This window comes from Ovis aries, chromosome 2, assembly GCF_016772045.2.
Source record: "Ovis aries strain OAR_USU_Benz2616 breed Rambouillet chromosome 2, ARS-UI_Ramb_v3.0, whole genome shotgun sequence".
In the NCBI taxonomy this organism is placed as follows: domain Eukaryota; kingdom Metazoa; phylum Chordata; class Mammalia; order Artiodactyla; family Bovidae; genus Ovis; species Ovis aries.
Window position 1 is genome coordinate 43,591,691 of NC_056055.1, and position 20,739 is coordinate 43,612,429.

General features: G+C 42.5%; 1 protein-coding gene across 1 annotated transcript in view; it reads right to left on the reverse strand.

Annotated features, from left to right (window-relative positions):
• Positions 1–1,717: 1,717 nt before the first annotated feature.
• XPO7 (exportin 7) overlaps positions 1,718–20,739 on the reverse strand; it is a 35,668-nt gene continuing 16,646 nt past the window's right edge. Inside the window, exons 14-28 of the mRNA XM_060409232.1 lie at positions 18,880–19,015; positions 18,259–18,332; positions 17,020–17,103; positions 15,792–15,852; positions 15,011–15,119; positions 13,999–14,105; positions 11,684–11,772; positions 10,863–10,970; positions 8,920–9,002; positions 8,465–8,679; positions 8,101–8,239; positions 6,198–6,358; positions 4,983–5,081; positions 4,350–4,477; positions 1,718–3,331 (exon numbers count right to left, since the gene is read on the reverse strand). Of these exons, the coding sequence (XP_060265215.1) occupies positions 3,238–3,331; positions 4,350–4,477; positions 4,983–5,081; positions 6,198–6,358; positions 8,101–8,239; positions 8,465–8,679; positions 8,920–9,002; positions 10,863–10,970; positions 11,684–11,772; positions 13,999–14,105; positions 15,011–15,119; positions 15,792–15,852; positions 17,020–17,103; positions 18,259–18,332; positions 18,880–19,015 (1,687 nt within the window). The 3' untranslated portion in view covers positions 1,718–3,237. The remainder of the gene's footprint in view (positions 3,332–4,349; positions 4,478–4,982; positions 5,082–6,197; positions 6,359–8,100; positions 8,240–8,464; positions 8,680–8,919; positions 9,003–10,862; positions 10,971–11,683; positions 11,773–13,998; positions 14,106–15,010; positions 15,120–15,791; positions 15,853–17,019; positions 17,104–18,258; positions 18,333–18,879; positions 19,016–20,739) is intronic.

The following is a 20,739-nucleotide window of genomic DNA, read 5'->3' on the forward strand; positions in this document are numbered from 1 at the left end:
GACGGGTTGGCTGGTGGTAGTTAAGATAGAGAGAAGTGTTTCGGCTCTCTGGAGTTAATTCATCTTACCCCACAACCATGGGTATTTTGAAAAGTGGTCTTCTTCCACTCTTCGTTAAAACTTTCTAAGTTACTAGAACATTTTAGCACTTGATAGGAAAAAAAGCAAGTTCTTAATAAGTTTGAGTTTGCAGAACATAAAACTATTACTTCTTAGTAGGCTTTCACTTATCATTAGAAAATTGGTACTTGGCTGAAAGTACTTCTTAAAATCTAAAAACCTAAAATTTGATTTTTGTCTGAATTATACTTTAGTGAAGATGGATAACCATATTTGTTGGCAGAGCCAACAAAAACAAATACATACATACAGTTTGATGATCTGCAGTAGATTCTAGGTGTTTTTGTCAACGTAAGGTTAAGTTTGTGTCGGGAAACACTGTCCAGAGACATTTGACTTGATGCCTAGGATAGCCTGGAAAGAAAGTCATTTTTCAACTGAATAAAAGCTCCACAAGATGTCTTGAGGAAATCAAAGTTTAAAGATAACTGACTGGCTTTTGCATTTATTAGGTTGACTCATGTGAAATAGCTGATAATTGATCAGGAAAAAAAGGCTCTTTTGGGGGTATCCCTCTTATAACTATCAAGAAAGGAGCAGCTTCACTGTTTAAAAAGTCTGATGTGGTTGGGGAAGATTTTAACTGTGGCACTTGGTAATGATTGGACTGGGCTTAGGACTGCACTGGGGAGACACCACCTCTAGTGAGGTTCTTGCCTCTGAAATTGTTTTTGTGGAAGGAAAGAGAGGGGTACGGGGTTCTGCTGATCAGTCAGAATTTCAGGATAGTTGGGAGAGAGGGTTTCATCTTTAAATATCCGTGAGAAAGTTATTTTTTGTCTTATTTACTGCAGAATTAGAAGTCCAGGTCAAGGGATCATGTGACTGGAGTGTTTTGCGTATTAATGAACACTGGCCATTTTCTATTAGGCTTAGAGACAGACTTGACTAAGGTGAATCAATTCTACTTCCCTTCTAGGTATTAGAATATATATTTTTTTGGCCTGTGAAATAACTTTGGACCAGAGACCAAAACAGCAGACAAAGGTATATCTAGTGGACAAGAGTGGCTCTCTAGAGCCTGTGATTACTGAATGTCACTCTGCATTAAGGTACAGCAAGATATTGTAGTACTTTAATACTTTTCAATGTTCCTGGAAACTCAATGCTTTTACATCTGGGTCCTACATAGCAAAGGGGATGAGAAATAGTCCCTTTTACGGCAGTTCTGTTCTTCATTTGACAATTCTGGCTCATGAAATCTGCCAGATATTTTGGGGGATAATATTTATCCTTGAACTTGTCAGGGTCTATGAGTGACGCCCAGCCCACGAGCATATGTCAGAACATTAACTGGGGTTTTTGCAATTACTACTTCTCTCCTGGGTACCCTGTTGTTACCTGGAAACTCATAAAGAGATAGAGAGGTTTCACTTGTTACAGCTGTGGACCCAGCGTATTTTTTATATAGAGAATATATGGACTAAGAGTCCTGCTTTTAAAAAGACATAGACTCAGACTTCATCCAATGAGAAATAAGCTAATTTCAGAGTTGAGGGGTCCCTTGTCACCCACTGGCTTTCAGGAATGCATGTTTCACGTGTTCAGAATGAGACATGTCCCTGCCAACACACTAGACTTGATTGCTGAAACCAGGTCAGTAGAAACCATTGAAGTTTATTGGCGGTCACAATGCTTACACTGTATGCAGCAAACACCCTTACAAGTCTATCCGCAACCTGATCACGCAAGAAAGGATTCACCACACAGTCGCCAGAGGAGAAGGAAAAAAAAAAAATTAACAGGCTTGTTTCTGGGGGTAGAGGAGAAAAATAAAAATAAAACCTAATTGATGAGTGTCCCATGGGCGAGAGCTGAACTAGAGATGCGTACAACTAGCAGCAACAGTTGTGGGAAAAGTACAAGGCAAATAGCTTTCTCCGTTAATTTTCCTCTGTAGGTTAATTTTTTTTAATATTCAAAACATTTATTATGGTTTTCATTTTATAAAAATGTATATTTTTAAAGGGGTGGGAGAATGTTAAATACTTCATGCTAGGCAGACCTTGTTATTAAGAACCCCTCCACTGTAGTAACTTCCTCCAGTTCATACATTCACGAGTGCAGGGTACATATATAAATATCCACACGCACACATCCACACACACTGCCTCGAGGGCTGGGGAAGACTAAAAGTTATTGGCCACACGTGACGGCCTCTGGTGGACTCATCCAAATTGCTCGACAGGAGAGCCACTGGCTCAACTTCTTTTCTCTGGTCTCCACTTTGAACAGAGACCAAGAACCCTAAATTATAGAGTTACATCTGACTTTTAAAAGCAAGAGGCATATGTCTGAGGATGGGGGATCGGCAAAGTGGGAAAGAGGATGAAGCTAAGAACACCAAACACTTTTAGCTGGAGTTGTCGGTCACTGCAAGAGGCCAAGGAACCGAGGGCGGCATCTAGGCTGACGGGAGGAGGGGTGGTGCTCCGCATGGCTTAGAGTTCCTAATAACAAGGGTAATATAGTAACAGGAAGTGATAATTTGGGGGGCCAAGGGAAGGGCAATAAGAAAAAATATACATTTGGAATTTTTACTTTTTTTTTCTTTTTGCCTCTCTACACTGTGTCACTAAATATATCTCTGCACGTTCACACATCCTTGTCCAGTAAAGCTTCAGGCCACCAGAATACACATTTTTTCCTCACTCGCATACACAACCCCTCACATCAGCATTGGTGCACTAGACTCTGTAAAAATTTTTCAGTCACACTTTGTTTTTAAACTTGAGTCAATATAAACCTTGTTCAAAATGTTATGAAAAAATGTACATGTTTATACAAGGCAGGTTGTGGCAGGACACTGGGGGTTCTTTCCCCGTGGGTGGCCCCAGGAGGAGGGGGGCTGGAGACTCACACATTTGTGCCTCTATCTCCTTACCTCCTCCCACCACCCTTCCCACCCGATCCCCCAGGAACCAGCAGCGCCCTGCCCCCCGAGTGAGTGCACACACACCCCTATTCCCTGGGGAAGAAGCTAGTTGACCTTTGCCATTTTCCCCATACCCCTGGAGGAGGGGGCCAGGATCAGCCAGGCCCTCTCCATTGTAATTGTTCGCCCCCTGGGTCAGACCAAAGGGACACTGCTCTGTACAGGTAGAGTCCAAGGAGGTGTCAGCTCATCATATCATTGCTATTCACTCCATACGTGGAATTCTTCATCGAGTCATTGACTTCTCGACGGAATGCCGACAGGTTCTGGGTGAACCTACAGAGAGGAGCATGTAAGTTGGGGGAGCAGAGTGGAAGGGGAAGGTCTTTGCCGAAAATGTTTCTAGCAAGCAAGTGGCTACTGAGAGGCAGAATGTTTGAAGCAATGGGTTCTAAGGTCAGTTAATTTCAGTCCTAAGACTAAGGAGAAGATGGGCTAGTTTTGCACCCCTTTCTCCCTGACAACTTTAAGGCAGGCTCAAGATCTGGTTAAATCCAGGGCTCTGAGGATCATTTCAGGCTCATGGCAGCACAAAAGGAATCTCAATCTCATCTTTGTCAGATGGGAAGTAACCCTCATGAGATGAGGGCTGGACAAGAATGAGGCTGTCTCATGTCTTAATGCCAAGAGACCTGTGCTGTCCAGTATGGTAGCCGTTAGTCACAGGTGGCTATACAGCACTTGCAGTGCTCAGAGCAACCGAGGAACTGAATGCAAAGAAAAGACATTTAAAATTCAGTCCCCCAATTGTACCTTAATTAACTTGAAGTTAAAAGCTGTATTTTAAATTAATTAAAATGAAAGAAAATTTAAAAAATCAATTTAGGAAAACCTGACATAAGTTCAGTTATTGGACAACTAAGTATGTCTGGAACAACTTAAGTAAGGGAGTCTACTTTGTCAACTGTAAATCTTAGGAAATCTAAATACAAATCAAGTATTTCTGATGAAAATTTAGCATCTGAATTGAGATGTCCTGTTAATTGTAAAATACGTAAGATCTTGAAGACTTAGCACAATAAAAAGAATGTTAAAATTCTCAGTTTAAAAATACTGATTACACATTAACATATTATTTTAGACACATGGGTTAAATAAATAAAAGATACTAAAATGAACATTGTTTCTTTTTACAGTAACTAGAAAATTTTAAATTATTTTGTGGCTTGCTTTTCTATTGGGCAGCACTTCTTTTTAGACAGCCTCTAGAAGACTTTGAAGGAGTCTCCTACGTTTCAATGATCTGAAAACTAACAGTTGCCCAGAATTTCTTGGCAGAGCATTCGACACTCACCTGTCTCTGTTTTTCGTTAGAAGGTTTCGCTCTATGCCTTCCATCAAGTTTTCAAAGCACAGATGCATAGCCTGCTGCTTCTCTGGTGGCTGGCTGTTCACGATACTGTTCCTTAGGTCAGAAAAATACTGCAGGGCAGAGACAAGAGAGAAGGTAAGGAGAGAAGAGGCAGAAAGGTTGACTAGCCCCTCATCACCTGAAGAACAGGAGTGTTCTAGAAGAAACAAAATTGGATACTTTTTTTTTTTAAAGTTCAAGCAAGCACCTGTAGTATATCATTATCTTACTTAAAAATTTAGAATTTTAAAGCGATAAACGCTATGAGGGTCACCTGATGCAGATTCTTCTTTTATAAGAATCTCTAGACTTACTTATGTCTGTTTATGGCAGAACTGGAACTCAAAACGTAGGCCTCAGGTGCTCTGATCTCCAGAGGCTTCTTTCCTTGTCACACTTCCTCATCCTTCCCCTTCTGTCTGAACTGCTACAGGTGCTGACTTCTAATGTTTAAGTGATTATGTTCTGTTTAGCGCATGAATAGGACATGCTCAGAAAATGGGCCTCTTTCTCCACTGTGGGGGTGCTTCTGTCTTTCCCACAGTGCCCTGGACACCAGGGAGCTGGTTCTCCTACCTTTTCATTAAGTAGTATCAAGCCGAGTAGGGGTCGGGACATAGACCACTGGTTCCTACAGTCTTCGAAGATGATGATATTCAGCACCGTTGACAGCATCTGGAAACGGAGAAGTGGAGGTAGTGACCTGGTGTGTGGCTACCCAGAACAGAACTACAGATCCCAGACAGAGGAGTGTATTAGGCTGAAAGCCTTTTCTGTTGAGAGTAAACCACATAGTTCATGCAACTTCATTTAAATCTATTATAAGGTGAGTTACAAGATATTCCCTTTCTAGGGAATTGGTTTGATAATTCATTTAAAAATGGACCTTTCCAGTTAACCCTCATTTTTGTGAGTAACGGGATCGGTCAAGTAAATGATTGTAATAGGCAAAATCACCCTGCACTAAAGCTCTCAAGATCTTGTCTCAGGAGAGAGAGATTTATAACATTTTGGGGATGTTCACTATTTCTTAGAGAAAAACATAGATAAAGATGAGATTGGTTAAAATATTATTGTCTAAAATTTTAAATTATTCCATTTATCCTTTTTCCTTATCTATTTTTATCTGGTATATTTCTGCAAATCTTACTTTTGAAAATATGTTGCATACAAATTAAATAATGGTAGGCATACGGTTTGATCTCCATGTGTGGTCAGTTATCTCCTTTTGTCATGTGCTCTTTTTTCTTTTTGTTAAACCAAGAGCTTTATTTGAAAGGTAGAACAACATGTAAGTTTTTTGGCTGCACAGTGTGGCTTGCAAGGATCTTAGTTTCCCAACTAGGGATCAAACCCACGTCCTCAGCAGTGAATGCTTGGAGTCCTAACCACTGGACTGCCGGGAATTCTGTCCTACACTCTTCTTCTATTCTGCAAGTGGAAGTACAAGTTTTACAGCTGGATACTCTCACTCACGCTTCATTTATAGCAATGCATGAGCAAAGTCACTGTCATGGAAGGAGAATCGTGCTCATGGGACAGGCCCAAGGCATGGGGGCTGGTGTAACACTCAGAAGAAAAATTCAAAACCTGACTTTTTCAGATTGTCTATATCCACATTCAGTGATCCCTCAGCAAACTAAAAAATCTGCTGTCATTTTAAGGCATTTTAAATTCTCCTTGGCAGCATTAACCAGATGAGATTTTGGTGAAGTTCCTTATCTTGCTGGGCCTCCCCCTCTCAGAGAGGTTCTCTCTCCCAGGCCGCCTCCTGCCCCTCACACTCCTCACCTGCTGGATCATCTCTGGATGCTGCTGCATGATATGCAGGAAGCGGTCGCTCTCCTGGGTCAGGGGCGTCGTCCTCTTCTTGGTGCTCCGTGAAAGCTGCTTGAAGAGGTATGTCACGATGTGGTCCAGGCAGGAGCAGCAACCTGTGCATACCATGGTGTCTGGAAGAAAGCAGGGCAGGGATGGAACGGAGCAGGGGTACTGAGCTGCCACTGGCGATGCAGCTGAATGTGAGATGCCAAGCTTAGACCCCCCAGAGGCACCTAGCTGGACCAGGGACGTGGCCGGTGTAGCCAAGACTACCAGTGGGGATGCTGTCTGTTTACCTCTCACCCTTATCTTAAGCAGGGTTTAATGCTAAATCTGAAAATGAGCTCGTCATAATAGCTAATAGAAATAATACTGAAATTATTGACTTCATATGATGTGGATTTATGTCTTCTGCTTCATAAAAAGTAACAAATAACTTACAGTAGAGCAAGTGTTTTTACTGTGCCAGATACTGTGCTAAGGACTTTATCTCTATTTTATCCTCTTGAGAACGCCAGGAGGTAGGTGTTCCATTTTACCAACGAGTAAATAGAAGTGTGTAGAGGTTCTGTGACTTGCCTCAAGGTCTAGTAACTACAAGTAATTGGAAGAGCAATAATTACAATCCAAGCACGTGATGTGAGCCTGTGCTCCAAGTTACCTGGGTGATGTCACTGAACCCAGCTTAGTACAGCCTATCAACACTACAGTTTGTTAAGAGTGGGGTGCTGAAACCTTCTTTTCTCTCTGGCATCTCTGGGGAAGTGTGTGGTGTAAAGCTGCAGGTGTCTGTGCATTTATAAAGGGGACATTGCAGTGCAGCCTGCAGACAGCACTGACTTGGTGAGGCTCAGACCACAGGCCTAAACAAGTAAACCATGCTGCTTCTGTGCATGCCAAGGTTTTTCAAGAAGCTAAAAACCAGCCTTCTAAAGCAGGATCTGATACCTGGCTGGATGGTTCTAGACACAGTTATGCACCCTGCTGGAGGTAAGTGCATATCAAGGAAGTGGCACAGAGGTGTGGCTGACTCACCATGGCAGACAATTCAAAAGTCATCCTCTGCATTTGCAATAAATTATGATCATTTTCCAGTTGACTTATTCTTCCTATTTATGTTTTGCTCAGCTTAGTATAAAAATGTATTTTATTCTCTGCACACATACACACCAAGACAGCTGGCTGGCAGGCAGTGTGGTAACAAAATGGTTGACCAGAGCCAGGTGGAATAGGATGAAGACTTATGGAGCACACTGGGTTAAACGCCCCACTGCTTCCACTGCCCTAAGGCTAGGATCCAAACACCCTGATCCAGCTGAAGGGCAGCCTCCATGACCTCCAGATCTGCCCTGCCTCCTCTCTCCCCCCAGCTTTGCCTCACTCCTCTCTTGCCGTCTGGAGTTCCTGGTTCTTCTTTGCCTTTGGGGGCTAGTACTTGCTGTTCCTGATGCCAGGAGGCTTCCTCCCCAGTTCACCTGATGATGCCCATTCAGCGCCCTGCAGGATGCCCTCAAGGCCAGGAGTTCAGGTATTCTTCCGGGGTGCTCCCACAGCACTCTGTACTCACCCCCACTGCTGCGCTTACACAGGTAAGGGCGGGAACAGGCAGTCATCTGTTTACATGTCTATTTCATCTACCAGATGAAAAGCTCCCAAGGGACAGGGACTAATTACTATACTAGATCCTTAGTGCCTAGTCTGTAGGAGGGCATCAGTAAGTATGTGCTGGAGGAGAATGTTCCCAAGAGTTATATACTCTGGTGTGAGGGTCAACTCCCCAAAGCAATAATCCTGTTGGGGCAAGATTCTCCCTTCTGCTTCGTGAGGTGGTAAAAGCCAATCGACCAGCCCATCTACCAACCCAGGTGCTTACCAAGTGCAGTAAGTCCTTCAGAAATGGAAGAGAGAATATACATGATGACATGAGGTTCCAGGCTTGCGATAAAGTTCATGTGGTCCTGGGTGAGGACTTCCAGTAGTGAATAGTAAGACTGGCTGAGCTTGGGGTAATCCTGTGGGAGAAGCAGGGTTAGAGTCAGTGGAGGCAATGTGTACCTCAGCACGTGTGAGCACAATCAGAAATAAACAGCTTAGTGCCCTTCAGATGGGAAGACAGGCCCAGTGCAGCTAGCTTCTAGTTCTTCAGAGAAACATTCAATCATGGCCTCAGCCAAAAAAAAAAAAGACAGACGTGATGAGGGACTCAGATTCAGTCAACGATGAAGCTCAGGGCTTACCAAGAGGTCGCTGTGGGGGATAGAGAGGAGCAGCTTGATGAAGGTCTGTAGAGCATTGTCCAGGGCATCATCCCCATAGAGACGGAAGACTCCAAAATTGACGTAGCTCCCGCTGAGAGCAGCCTTCAGCATGGAGAAACAGATGGAGATGCCCTTGAGCTTCAGTGCGTAGACCTGATCCTTTGGGACCTCTCCTAGTGTCAGGATGCGATTGCCTGAGTAGACGAGACACATTTATTCAATCATGTGGTAGCTGACAGTTCACATACCAACTCAACCCTATTAGTCCAAAAGTCCTTGGCACCGGGTGGCACTGTAACATGAGTGTATGAACAACACAGCATGCCTCGGCAGTGCTCTCCTGGATACAGCCAGGGCTGGCCTGAGACCCATACTGCGGAGTGGAGACTGGGCTAGAATTCACTTCCAGGGTACTGCTCCTCTTAATTGCTTACCATACATTGTTATCATCTTGCTGGTTTCTCTGAAGAGTAAGATGCCATTGGGGGATGAGACATCAAACTGGAGTCGCTGGGATCTGAGCAGATAACACAGAGGAGATAAAAGTCAGAGATATGTTGCTGGAAGACTCACTCTTGCCTGAATACCTTAGGTGATACTTTTTGCGTGAAGACACAGACTACCTATTGTAATGTGAAATAACCAAGTTAATCCAAGATAACCAGTGATGTAGCTTGTTGTATCTTGAAGAAAAACATGATACATTCAAGTTCTGCTGCTCAAACCAAAAACATTTAAAAGAAACAAGCGAAATGAAGCTGGAAATAAAATTATTTTAAAAAATTCTCAATTTGATTTAAAGTATGGGTTCTAGAACAGTCATTGCTCGGTTGTACTCACAGCCCTGCAGACTTTAATCTATTATATATTACCTCTCTAGCTTCAGTGGCAACTGCGGGAGGGGCACAAGCATCGTCCCTACTTCTGAAGAACAAAAGCTGTGAAGGCACTGAGTGTGCTACCTGGGGAGTTCAGCCGGGAGGGCAAACAACATCAACAACCTGAGCTTTGCATTCCTCACTGTCCCCTAGGCCAGAGTTCTCCTCCTTGGCTTGCTCCTCTACTGCTTAATGAGGTTGCTGACCTCATGGCTGGTAAGGCCTCAGACCAACACGAGTCCTCTTGATTCTTCTCCCCCCCGCCACAGAGAATCCATCAAGATCTAGCTCTCCGATATGCCCTGAACCCACCCGCCAGCTGTGAGGTCCTTCTGCTTCCACTCTTGCCCCTAGGGTCTCATTATCCACGTGAAGCAAGGACACCTTTAAATAATGTCCAGGAGATCATTCTCATCCCTGCTTACCATGCTCCACAGCTTCCCACATACTGAGTGCACACCACGCCTCACTACTGCTGTACTGAGATGCAGCATGATGTCTCTGGCTGGGCGCCCACCATGGCCTCCCTGCCTTCCCTAGGCTTCAGCCAGCAAGCTCATTCCGTCTCCGGGCCACTGCAGTTCTTTTCTCTGTTTTGACTGCTTTTTCCCTCTCCTTGCAGGGAATACCAGAATGCTTCTGGTCCATCTATATTACTGTCTCTGAGAATCCTTCTCTTCTTCGACTCCCTTGTTTTACTATCTTACTTTTTTCAAATGATCTTCCACACTTGTTTTACTGCCTATCGTCCCTCCAGAATGTAACATCTAAGTGGACAAGGTTTTGTCTGGCACAATCAATATCAAAGTGCCTAAGTGGCAAAGAGCAGATGTACTTAAATGTTTATTTTATAAGTAAGTCTTAACTATAAGCCTCACAGGTGGCTGCAACTTCCGTGACTATCACCCACTTCTTCACTAAGGTAGCTGTAAACATGACTCTCTCTCAGATGTGCCAGGACAGATGCAAGGCAGACGTAGAGCTGAAGTTCTAGTGAAGTCAAGGTGCTGAAGTGGTCTTTTCTTTACGCCCCTAAATTGCTGGGCAAATCTAAAATGTAGTATTTTGGAAATCTTTCTTAATTTAAGATAAACCTTCACTGATTCAGCTGTCATCTGCCTAACAATGAATACATAATGGGACCTATGTATACTTATGTCTGATCCCTATTGTAATTATCCTTCAATTAAGAATAAATAAATGAAAAAGAAATTTATAACTGAGACTCTTGGTTGCCAGATTCACTTAATAGTGGGTATCTTGAGGCGTTTTTTAAAAAGTGACTTACTTCCTGCAAGCCGCTATAGGTTTGTGTGGGTAGGGACATCCTTCTTTCAAACAAACACACACAGAACACAATCTATCAGAGGTTTTCAAAGTTTGACAGCAGTGAATCTTAGTACCCTCTATAATCTGCTGAAAACACTAGGTAAAACGAATAATCGTAGGGCCCGCTCAGATGAAGGGCAGCAGGGCCTTTTGAGAATCTCCCTGCTTACCTGTTGTGGACCAGTTCGGCCATCAGCTTGAGCACAGGTGTAGTACAGGCTGGGTCATGGTACCACAGCTCAATGGCCCGCTGCAGGATGGGCATGTAGGAGGGGTAGCTGTAAGTGAAAAGCTAAGGAAGAATTCTGAATACAGAAAGGTACAGAATTTCTCAACACTGGTCAGGCACAACCTGCCAAATTACAGTTCTCTGATTTCCTGTCTCCTGCTTGCTAATCTTAGCGTCTTTCTGAACAGAAGGTTCTAGAGCAACTGTGTGTCCTTTACCTTGCAAAAGGCATCCAAAGACACACTTTAACTTACATAATGCCTTTCTTCTGAGAAGCACAATGCATTTCATCCTGTTATCTGTCCTCTTATCACCTCTGTGAGGTGACAGGGAAGCATAACTGGACATAACTGTTTGAGGAAATGGAGGCACTTAGATGTTAAGTGCTTTGTTACAGGTTATGAAGTTAGCAAGCTTAGCCTTTCTAACTCCTAGTACAGCTGTCTTATTAGTAGATTGAAAAGTCTCTTTTCTAAGTGTAGCAAAATTCACATGCAATAATTTCAAAGGGATTTATAATTGGAACCCCAAATAGAAACCGAGGAGCCCCACCTCACTCACTTCTCAATCTCAATGACCAGGCAGCTTCATGTCATTGGATCACTGAGGAATGAGAACTCCAAAGACATGGCTGCCTTTTGGGTAACTCTTCACCTTCTCAGCCTCACAATTCCTTCCTCCCACCTTCTCCAATGACTCCATCACCCATTCACCCTCCAGGTAAAGCTTGTGGAGGTGCACTCCCAGCTTGAGCTAGGATACATCCATTCGAACAGCATCATGAAGCTGGTCTTGGCATTGAAGGCAAAAGCTATTCCTCTCAGGTCTCTTACAAGGCCAACTAGAGTTCGCTGTGGCAGAAAGCAAAAGTATGTTAAGACAGAAGAAACACCAAACCTATCACCACCCGATGGGAATTTCATCTTCCTTCTCCCATCATTCAACAAATACTCCTTCGCAGTATTCTGACTCAATCTCTCCCATAGTGGAGAGAGAAGTGCAATCTCTTCTGGAAAACTAGTTTTGGATGCTTTTCATATCCAGAGAAAGGGATAGTTTCCTGGCCCATCATAGCAAAAACAGAGGATGATAAGATTTTAAGACATTAATATGATAAATTGTATATAAAAAATGGAAAAGCAAAAAAGCTTATTGAAGAAGAGGTGGGGGAGAAAAAGGCAAAAAAGCACATACAAGAAGATGGAGAAGAGTCATATCCCTAAAGGTCTGGTACCACATCTAGTTACAAAGGTATCAGTGCCACAGGAATGCAAATACAGACCCCGCCAGGAGCAAGATAGAAGTCTGCAAGACTATTTGCCTTTTGGTTGGGCTATCTAGAAAGAAGACTGATGTATCGGATCTTGGACCTATAAAGCACTAATACTAAGAGCCTGTGACCCAGTGAGGTCAATAATTTGTTTACAGTCCTGCCGGAAGGCAGCAAAAGAACCAGGGTTAGGACACCAAGATTCCAAATCCAAAGCTCTCTTTCTCAACAGAATATTACTAGTGGGCCCTGAAGAGCAATGAAACCACTTTCCAAAAGCTAACAGCCACCAGTAGGTACACTGGGTGTCCTGACTCGTTTGTAAAAAAAGTCTGCATTTTTGTTAATGGTCTGCTTACAGCTCTGTTCCTAAACTGATACCATAAGCTCCACTTTAAGTCTAAGACATGGGCTTGTTACATGAGACATGACAAAGATATAGTGATGGTTGTAGTTCATGGCCAAGGTGGTTCTTTCATTAATTTTACTTGTTTTGTACAGAACTAATGTGATGGGGAAGGGGCTGCTATCCCTGTTATCCTTGATAGTAGTACCCATCTCAGACTGTAGTACACCGGAGTAAGGAGGATAGAGTTTGGTAACTGGCGTTGCTCTCTGACTTCCTTGTTAATTTGAAAAGAGAACACCCAGAGGCTTTCTAGAGATAAAAAAGGAGAATTTTATAATGTCAGGTAAAGTATGGCATTTTAGAGGGCAATAACACTGGGCTATTTGGTGGCTCTAAAGCTCATTATTAGAGTCATGAACACTACAGAAAAGTCCTACAAATATTAATAGTCCACTGTTTCTGGTTTTGGTACAGAGATCTATAGGTAAAGAGTACAAGTGTGCAAGAAACAAGAAGAGAAGGAAAGCAAAAAAAAAAAAAAGACGGCTATTCTGACAGCTAGAAATCAATAACTGAAGGTAACTTTAAAATTCCATTTATATGGAAATTTACAAACCCTTCTAAATGACTCATGGGTCAAATATGAAATCTTAATGGAAATAAAATGCAAAAAGCTGAATGATAACGAAAGATGCTATATATCATAGCTTGTGGATTCCGGAGACCTGTTTCAAAACAATGTGAAAACTTACTGCTACTAAACCACTTAAAAATGGCTGAACTGTGTTATAAGTTTTTCTTTTACACTAATTAAAAAAACAAAACAAAACAACATTTATGAAATAATACACCTAGAGAGACATTTACAGTTTTAAATGACTGTATTAGGAAAGAAGAGATTGAAAAGTGAAGTGGCAACCACAGAATAGATTCAAGTAAAAGGTATGAAGATAAAGATTAAGAGCAGAAATGAATGAAACAGCAAACACAGATAAAACAGAAATAAAACAAAGAAAAAGAAAAAATAAAGAATTCTTTTGTGTGCCATGAGCAGACTAATAAACTAACAAATCTCTGGCAAGACATCTAGAAAAACGAAAGAAAGCACTAATAAGCAGTATTAAAAATGAAAAGGAGACATGACCAAATATACTTCAGAGATTAAAAAGGCAATGAGAAAACATATTAACATTATGCTAATACATGTGAAAACTTAAAGATAAAAAATCCTAAGAACTGTTTAAGAACATAAACACTTTAACATAAAAATAAAGTTTATAAAGTTTATGTTGGTTCTTCTATTTAAAAATCCCAGGAATCCAAGAGACTGAATAAAGAGCTGTATCAGTAGAAAAATCTATAGATAAAACACTATTTTCTGCAGTGCTATCCAATCCAGTCTCTCTCAGGGACTAGCCCTTAACCAGAAGCTGATCAGTCAGTGGGTGAAGGACTTACCTTTGCCTCTTGTTCGTTGAAACTGTTAGTGCTGAACATCTGGGCCACAGCCTCAAACGCCGCTGTGAGAGGCAGCATGAACTGCTCGTACTGGTCTTCATCCTCTCCTGTAAGGAAAATAACCTGGGCTGTGACCTCAATACAAAACGTGCAAGGCTGTGGTATGCGTGAAAAGTAAGTTGCTATAAAGGAAGTACAGACCCAGGGATAATTCAGAGCAGTCCTTGATTATCCCAGTAGGTACTAGTAGTAATCTCAGAATAAAATTATGTACAGAGATAATTTTTTAAACTAGAAAAATCATCACAGCAGAAATCATCTAACTCAGGAATGCCCCAATTTTTTAATACTGAGGTTCAATATCAAAGATTCTGATGAGAAATGACCAAGTCTGGTGTATGAAAACTAGATGAGACCTGAACCTGAATTAGGTGCACGTAGAGGAGTTTCTTTTTTATTACTCCCCTCCCTTTTTAAGTAATCCTTCATAAACATAGAAGGTTTTACCTCGTAAGTTTAGTAGGATTAAACCTAAATAGCTAAAAATTATGATACTATTAAGCTTCAGGTTGTAAGCTGAGCCCAAACTGCTAATATCACAACCAGAGCTAGAAAGATACATAAGCTCTCCTGGTTCGTCCATGCCAGGGAAGTGGGTGCTGAGGAATGCTGGCCGTCTCAGGTGGGCTGCACCTCAATGTGGCAGGAGGGATTATCTGGCCAATGAGATGCATTTAGGAATCTCAATTCTCAATTCCTTTATCTTACAGATGAGAATCATGAATAGAATTTTAAAACCTATCAGATGAAAACTTCAGACACATACTGTAATTCTCTTCCAGTTACAGGGATCATGATACCACAATCTGTTCTTGGTGAAATCCAACTGTAATTTCAGATATTTTTGAAACAACAGCAAAGACTTCTTCCAACACTTAAGTTTTCTATCCTCGAGTAAAAATTGAGAACAATGCCAAATTACTTCACTAGCCACTAGGATTTATTGCAGTACCTAAATCCACCATGAGGAGACGCCCAAGTGCTGTGTAGAAAGTAGTTCGACACCGCATGTCTGTCAGGTTGGACTGATTGTTAATACCCAAAAATGAAAAGTGCTCGCTCTATTGAAAAAAAGAAAACAAGTTACAAAAATAAAAACACAGGGTTAGAGGCAGAATGCAAGCCAGTAATTTTAGAATTACTGAGCCCTTTGAAGCCAATGGCCATATCATCATTCCTTAATGGTAAATGAGGAGTATTAAAAAATTTTTTTTAAACTGCTATTGTTATCTACAACCAAGTTATTTTAGTAAGAGTAATAGTTGGTGCTGCTGCTGCTGCTGCTAAGTTGCTTCAGTCATGTCCGATTCTGTGCGACCCCATAGACAGCAGCTCACCAGGCTCCCCCGTCCCTAGGATTCTCCAGGCATGAACACTGGAGTGGGTTGTCATTTCCTTCTCATATGCATGAAAGTGAAAAGTGAAAGTCAAGTTGCTCAGTTGTGTCCAACTCAGCAACCCCATGGACTGCAGCCTACCAGGCTCCTTCACCCATGGGATTTTCCAGGCAAGAGTACTGGAGTGGGGTGCCACTGCCTTCTCCAATAGTCAGTGACTTCACCATAACTCAGATTATCTGGATCCGAAAGAGTAGCTCTGATGACACTAAGCATCGCCTGGCAGTGTGAAGGACTGAGCACCACAGAGCTCACTGTGAACATGTCCACTGCTGAGAGGATGTGGGCGGGGAGGTGGCTGGAGAGCAGGACCAGGAAAGGGGCTCAACCACTCACCGTGTGATTGTTCAGCATGAACTGTACCGCACTCAGCTTCACTAGCTTCCTCACACTACTGTATGTAAGGACAAAGGAAGAGGGTCAAGGAAAGTGTGATGCAAAGGAAGATCTCTGCTGCATAATGGGCACCTTCTGGGCGAGAGCAGTTTCTTTCTTTACTATGAATCCCATGCCTGGATAGCCTATTTGTCTTAACCATTTGAATATGACACTGCCAAATGGGGGGGAAAAGGTATTCTCTTCTAAATAGCATTTTAAATGATAGGTGAAAGAATACCCATCTTGAAGTCTGTGTGTAAGAAAATAGCTAACCCAGCAGTTTCCCTTAAGAATCATGATATCCTAGAGAAGCTTTTCTCAACGGGGCTTCTGAAAGAGAATTAAGCCCTAAAGCCTGTGTACGGCACCCACTGTAGGTGTGAATAAACCTCTCTCCTATGCATTGAGAATGAGACTAGCTCTGTATGAAAAAAGTCATCCAAATAATTTTTATAGGGTTTACTTCTCTTGTAGACCCCTGGTGTGATAAGCTGTTTTGGAGCAATTCAACCTTTACAGCAGACTGAATCCAAGTCAAGAGGGTGTGTAGCCACTACTTTTATTGCAAAGTTTACGATCAGGCTGCTTCTACCTATAAGCTGATAGAAAAATCCAGACGGACTTCACTGCTACCTATCCTAAAACCTTGGCTTCAAAGAGTGTGTACCTATCAGAAAGACCTGTTGGGGATTTGTAGATCTGGGAGATAGCCAGGAATAAATCTTTGGGAGACTATTTCAGAGGAGCTTGGTGGGCTACAGTCCATGAGGTCACAAAAGAGTATGACACAATTAAGTGACTTAACAACAAGACAATTAGTTTGTCAGCTGGCTCACTTTTAAGGTCTGGAATTAGTCCTGAATTGTATGTGGGTATCGCCTTTGGTTCTGAGGAGAATGGGAAATATTTAAGTATGTGTGTGTGCTAAACTGCTTCAGTTACTCTTTGCAACCCTATGGACTGTAGTCTGCCAGACTTCTCTGTTCATGGGATTCTCCAGGCAAGAATACTGGAGTGGGTTGCCATGTCCTCCTCCAGGGGGGTTCTTTACCACTAGTACCATCTGGGAAGCCCATACTTAGGTATATATAAAGCTAAATTAAGGTAGAAATGGAAGAGGCCCTGATTTCTCAGACTGTGTAACACCATGGTCCCTGTTTCACCCAGAAGCCAGCTTAGAAAAGGATATCCAATGGAGAGGTCATTGAGAAGCTGTAGTGTCTTGGAGGTGATTGGTTCACAACGGCCCCAGTACTTCAGGTTGGTGATGCTGGAGGACAAAAAGAAAAGAAAAAGCAGGAGACACTTTTGATATGCCTGGTGCTCTGGAGAGTTGGGAGAAGAAAATCATCCATCACGAGTCACCACACACCTGCATCAACAATTCACAGACATCACAACCACAAAAAATGGGTATAAAATCTCCGTACTTACATTTGGTTGACTAGAAAAATTATCCTTCAGATAATCTTCACTACTTGGTTCCAAAGCTACACTGGCCCATACCCAGGCCCTTGGAATTCTGGGGCACTCCAGGGCTGATTTCTGCAGCAAGGGCAAGAGATTTCTGCGGCAGTGATAACATGCAGACGTATGCAATTCTGCAACTGCACCATCCACTGTCAGCTGCAGAATTCTAGTAGCCCTTGCTTCTGGATTCTTGGCTGGCAGAGTCCTTTAGACCCCCTTTGCTTTTTTCGTCTTAAGTGATTAACCAGCTCACGGATATGAGTGTTTAGGTCCAGGATGGTTGGAAGGAGCCAAAATGGCGCACTGCACACAGCCCTGGGTGATATATTTATTTGGCTACTACTGTGTGCGTTGATAAATTGAGCTCCTAAAAAAGGGGGAAATGTAAACAAAGCGACATAACTAAAAAAAAAAAAGAAAAGAACCAAAAAGGGCCAATCAGGAGCTCCAACTTTGAAGATAATTCAAATAACAGCACTTGATTTTTGCGATTCAAGACTCTGAAAAGGTGTAAAGGTTCCTGAGAAGAGTAAGCCCGTTTTAATTAGATTGGGGCTCCCCTCCTGGGGGCACACCTAATAGCAATCAGCCATCAGAAAACAAAAGCGGGCTCGGGGCCTCTGGGCAGGAGGGTGACCTGGAGAGAGGCTGGGGAGGAAGGTCTGTTTTGCTAATGTCACAACAGGTTTGCCCCAACAGGTTCCCCGTGATTTCAGAGGCTGCCGATGAGATGCCACATGGACATAATGAAATCCTTGCCTGTTCAAGCCTGGAATGCTCTGGGGCCGGGCCGTATCTCTAAGCACAGCTTGTCACACACTCAAATGCACAAGTTTCTGACGCAAACGATCAATGCTGGAATACCAAGGCACTGGCAGCACAATGCCAAGATCACATTTTACAGCTGCAGCAGGACTGCAAGGGGCTCTTGCTGAGGGCGAGCCAGAACACTTACATTTTTCCTATGAAGACACTGAGGACCATGGTCTCGTCATTCAGGCCCAGAACCTCTGAGAGTCGGCGGTACAGCTGGTGGTGTGTTTGGGGAAGAGAAAGTAACCAGAAAATACAGATAAGAAAAACCATATCCCAGTACTGTTTCTGTCCTCATGCAGGAGGTTAAAACCATAAGAAGAATATGAACAACAATCCTGGGGAACTCTTTACTGACAGAATGAGCTAGTTTCTGAGTACTACTAAATACTGGGTACATGTTATCTTCAACCTTAAAATGATAAAAAGACTGTCAAAACCTTCTGCTGTTTTGAACATCCAATTCATATACATAGGGACCAAGAATGCCAATTTAGGGGAGACCAATGGATGTCGTGACTGCTCATTTATTAAGCACATGAAGTACATGAAGACTGAATGCAAAGCCGAGAGGAGAATCTAGCTGACTTCTACTCTTTCAGGAGTCTTTGAGGAGTCTCCCAAAATTCTACAGACCAAGAGGAACTATTTGGATTATTCTGATGTTGGAGACTGTATCTAAACTGTTAACAGCCATTTCTTTTACTCAGAAACTCCACAAGCAGAAGTGAGCACTGAATGGATCCAACTCAGAGTGTGTTACCTTAGAGGATTTCTGCACCTGGTCCCCAATGTAGATCTTACGAAACTGTTCAAAAAAGCTCAGCATGGCCAATTCTAGTTTCTCGTTACCCGCCTGAGCCAAGCGAGAGTCTGTTAGGTTCATCAGCTGGAGCACCCTGGAGGAGGAAAAGCAATGATTCTCTCAACAGCAGGATATCCTGGTCACCACAAAAACCAACCTCCCTGAAAACAGGCATAGGCCCCCTCCCCTCACCTATCATCCTATTGGAAAGGCTTTCTCTGCAGGCTCTAAGCTCCACTAGGGAACAAAATTCTCCCCTTCGGCGGCTCAGGAACCACAGCCAAGAAATATGAATGACTAGATATTTAAAACTTCCAGTCCCCTGAGATTCTATAGATGGAGGCAGAACTCATAACTGCTAAAAAATAGTGGGGAAAAATACTAGTACTAGGGTAATGGTCATCCCTGAGACTTCCATGAGAACTCAAGTACAGCAATTTTATTTTCTTAGCCCCAGTTCCACAGCTATAAAATGATGGTGACAGGACTAAGCCAGTGGCTCTCAATCTTTTTTCTCACGGAGCCATAAAAGGAAAGGAGACACATGAAGGACGATGCCCACAGGCAGGGAACACTTCCAGGGACCAAGAGCTGATATGCTACCTGTGACTTCATCCCTTTCACCTGCACCCATTCCCCGAAAAGAAAGCATATTGGAATGCAAGTCAGTGGTTGCTGGATGAGTAAGAATGATGTTATTATAAGTGAGTCATCTGACATTTTGATAATGTGAAAATAGGTAACAAACTATTGAACATTTTGTGATATCATGAGTGCACTGGACTCAGTCACTGTTTTGGAACACTCAAGTTGAGAACCAGTATACGAGAAATTGTCTAAACTCAATTTATGTTATGACACACACACAGTATTACACAAGGCTACAGAATCAGAAAGGTACTGGATTTCATCTTTATTAAATCTTTGTTCAATCAGGGCAGATGAGCATCTGATAAATAAGGTGGGGGTGGAAAGAGAAAAATGGGGATTTTCAGCATAAGAATAAAAATTATGGACTGAAATGTCTAGGGACCAATAAACTCTAAGATGTCTAAGGAGAGCATCTGCAACTTTAGAACCCTTCAGGGTAGCAGTTCCTTGGCAAGGTCACAAACCATATTCATAAAAATTGTTATTTAGTTGCTCACTCGTGTCTGACTCTTTATCAACCCCATGGACTATAGCCTGCCAGGATCCCTTGTCCGTGGGATTTCCCAAGCAAGAATACTGGAGTGGCTTACCATTTCCTCCTCCAGGGGATCCTCGCCACCCAAGGATTGAACCCAAGTCTCCTGCTTGTGGGGTGGATTCTCTACTATCAGTCACCTGGAAAGCCCTTCATAAAAATACTAAAACATTATTTGCCCTTTCACTAGCACTCTCACAGGAGGGTGCAGTGGGGTTTTTCCAGAGGCTATAAGCCGTGTGATATCACTACAGTCTGAACGCAGAAGAAGAGAGGAGAACCCAGCTGACTTTCACTGTGCCAGACATTAAAACAAAGCTACTCTTCTCATTCATTTCTTCTGAAAAATATAGTTAAATATTGATAGATATAGCTCACATGCACAAGTTCTTTGAGGACCTCTATACTTTTTAAGATGGTAAAGAGTCCTGAAGAAAAAGGTCTGAGAATCTCTGCTGCAGAGGTTTAAAAAGATTTTTAAAAATCCTGTCTTTTTATTTCAACGGTAAGTAGACTTTCAGAAATCACTAAATGCTCATTTACAGGTTTTTAGTAAGATGAGAATCACACAGACACAAAATAACTTGAAATCCTGTAGATGGAAAAGGGTATGTCAAGACATCTGAAAGGCT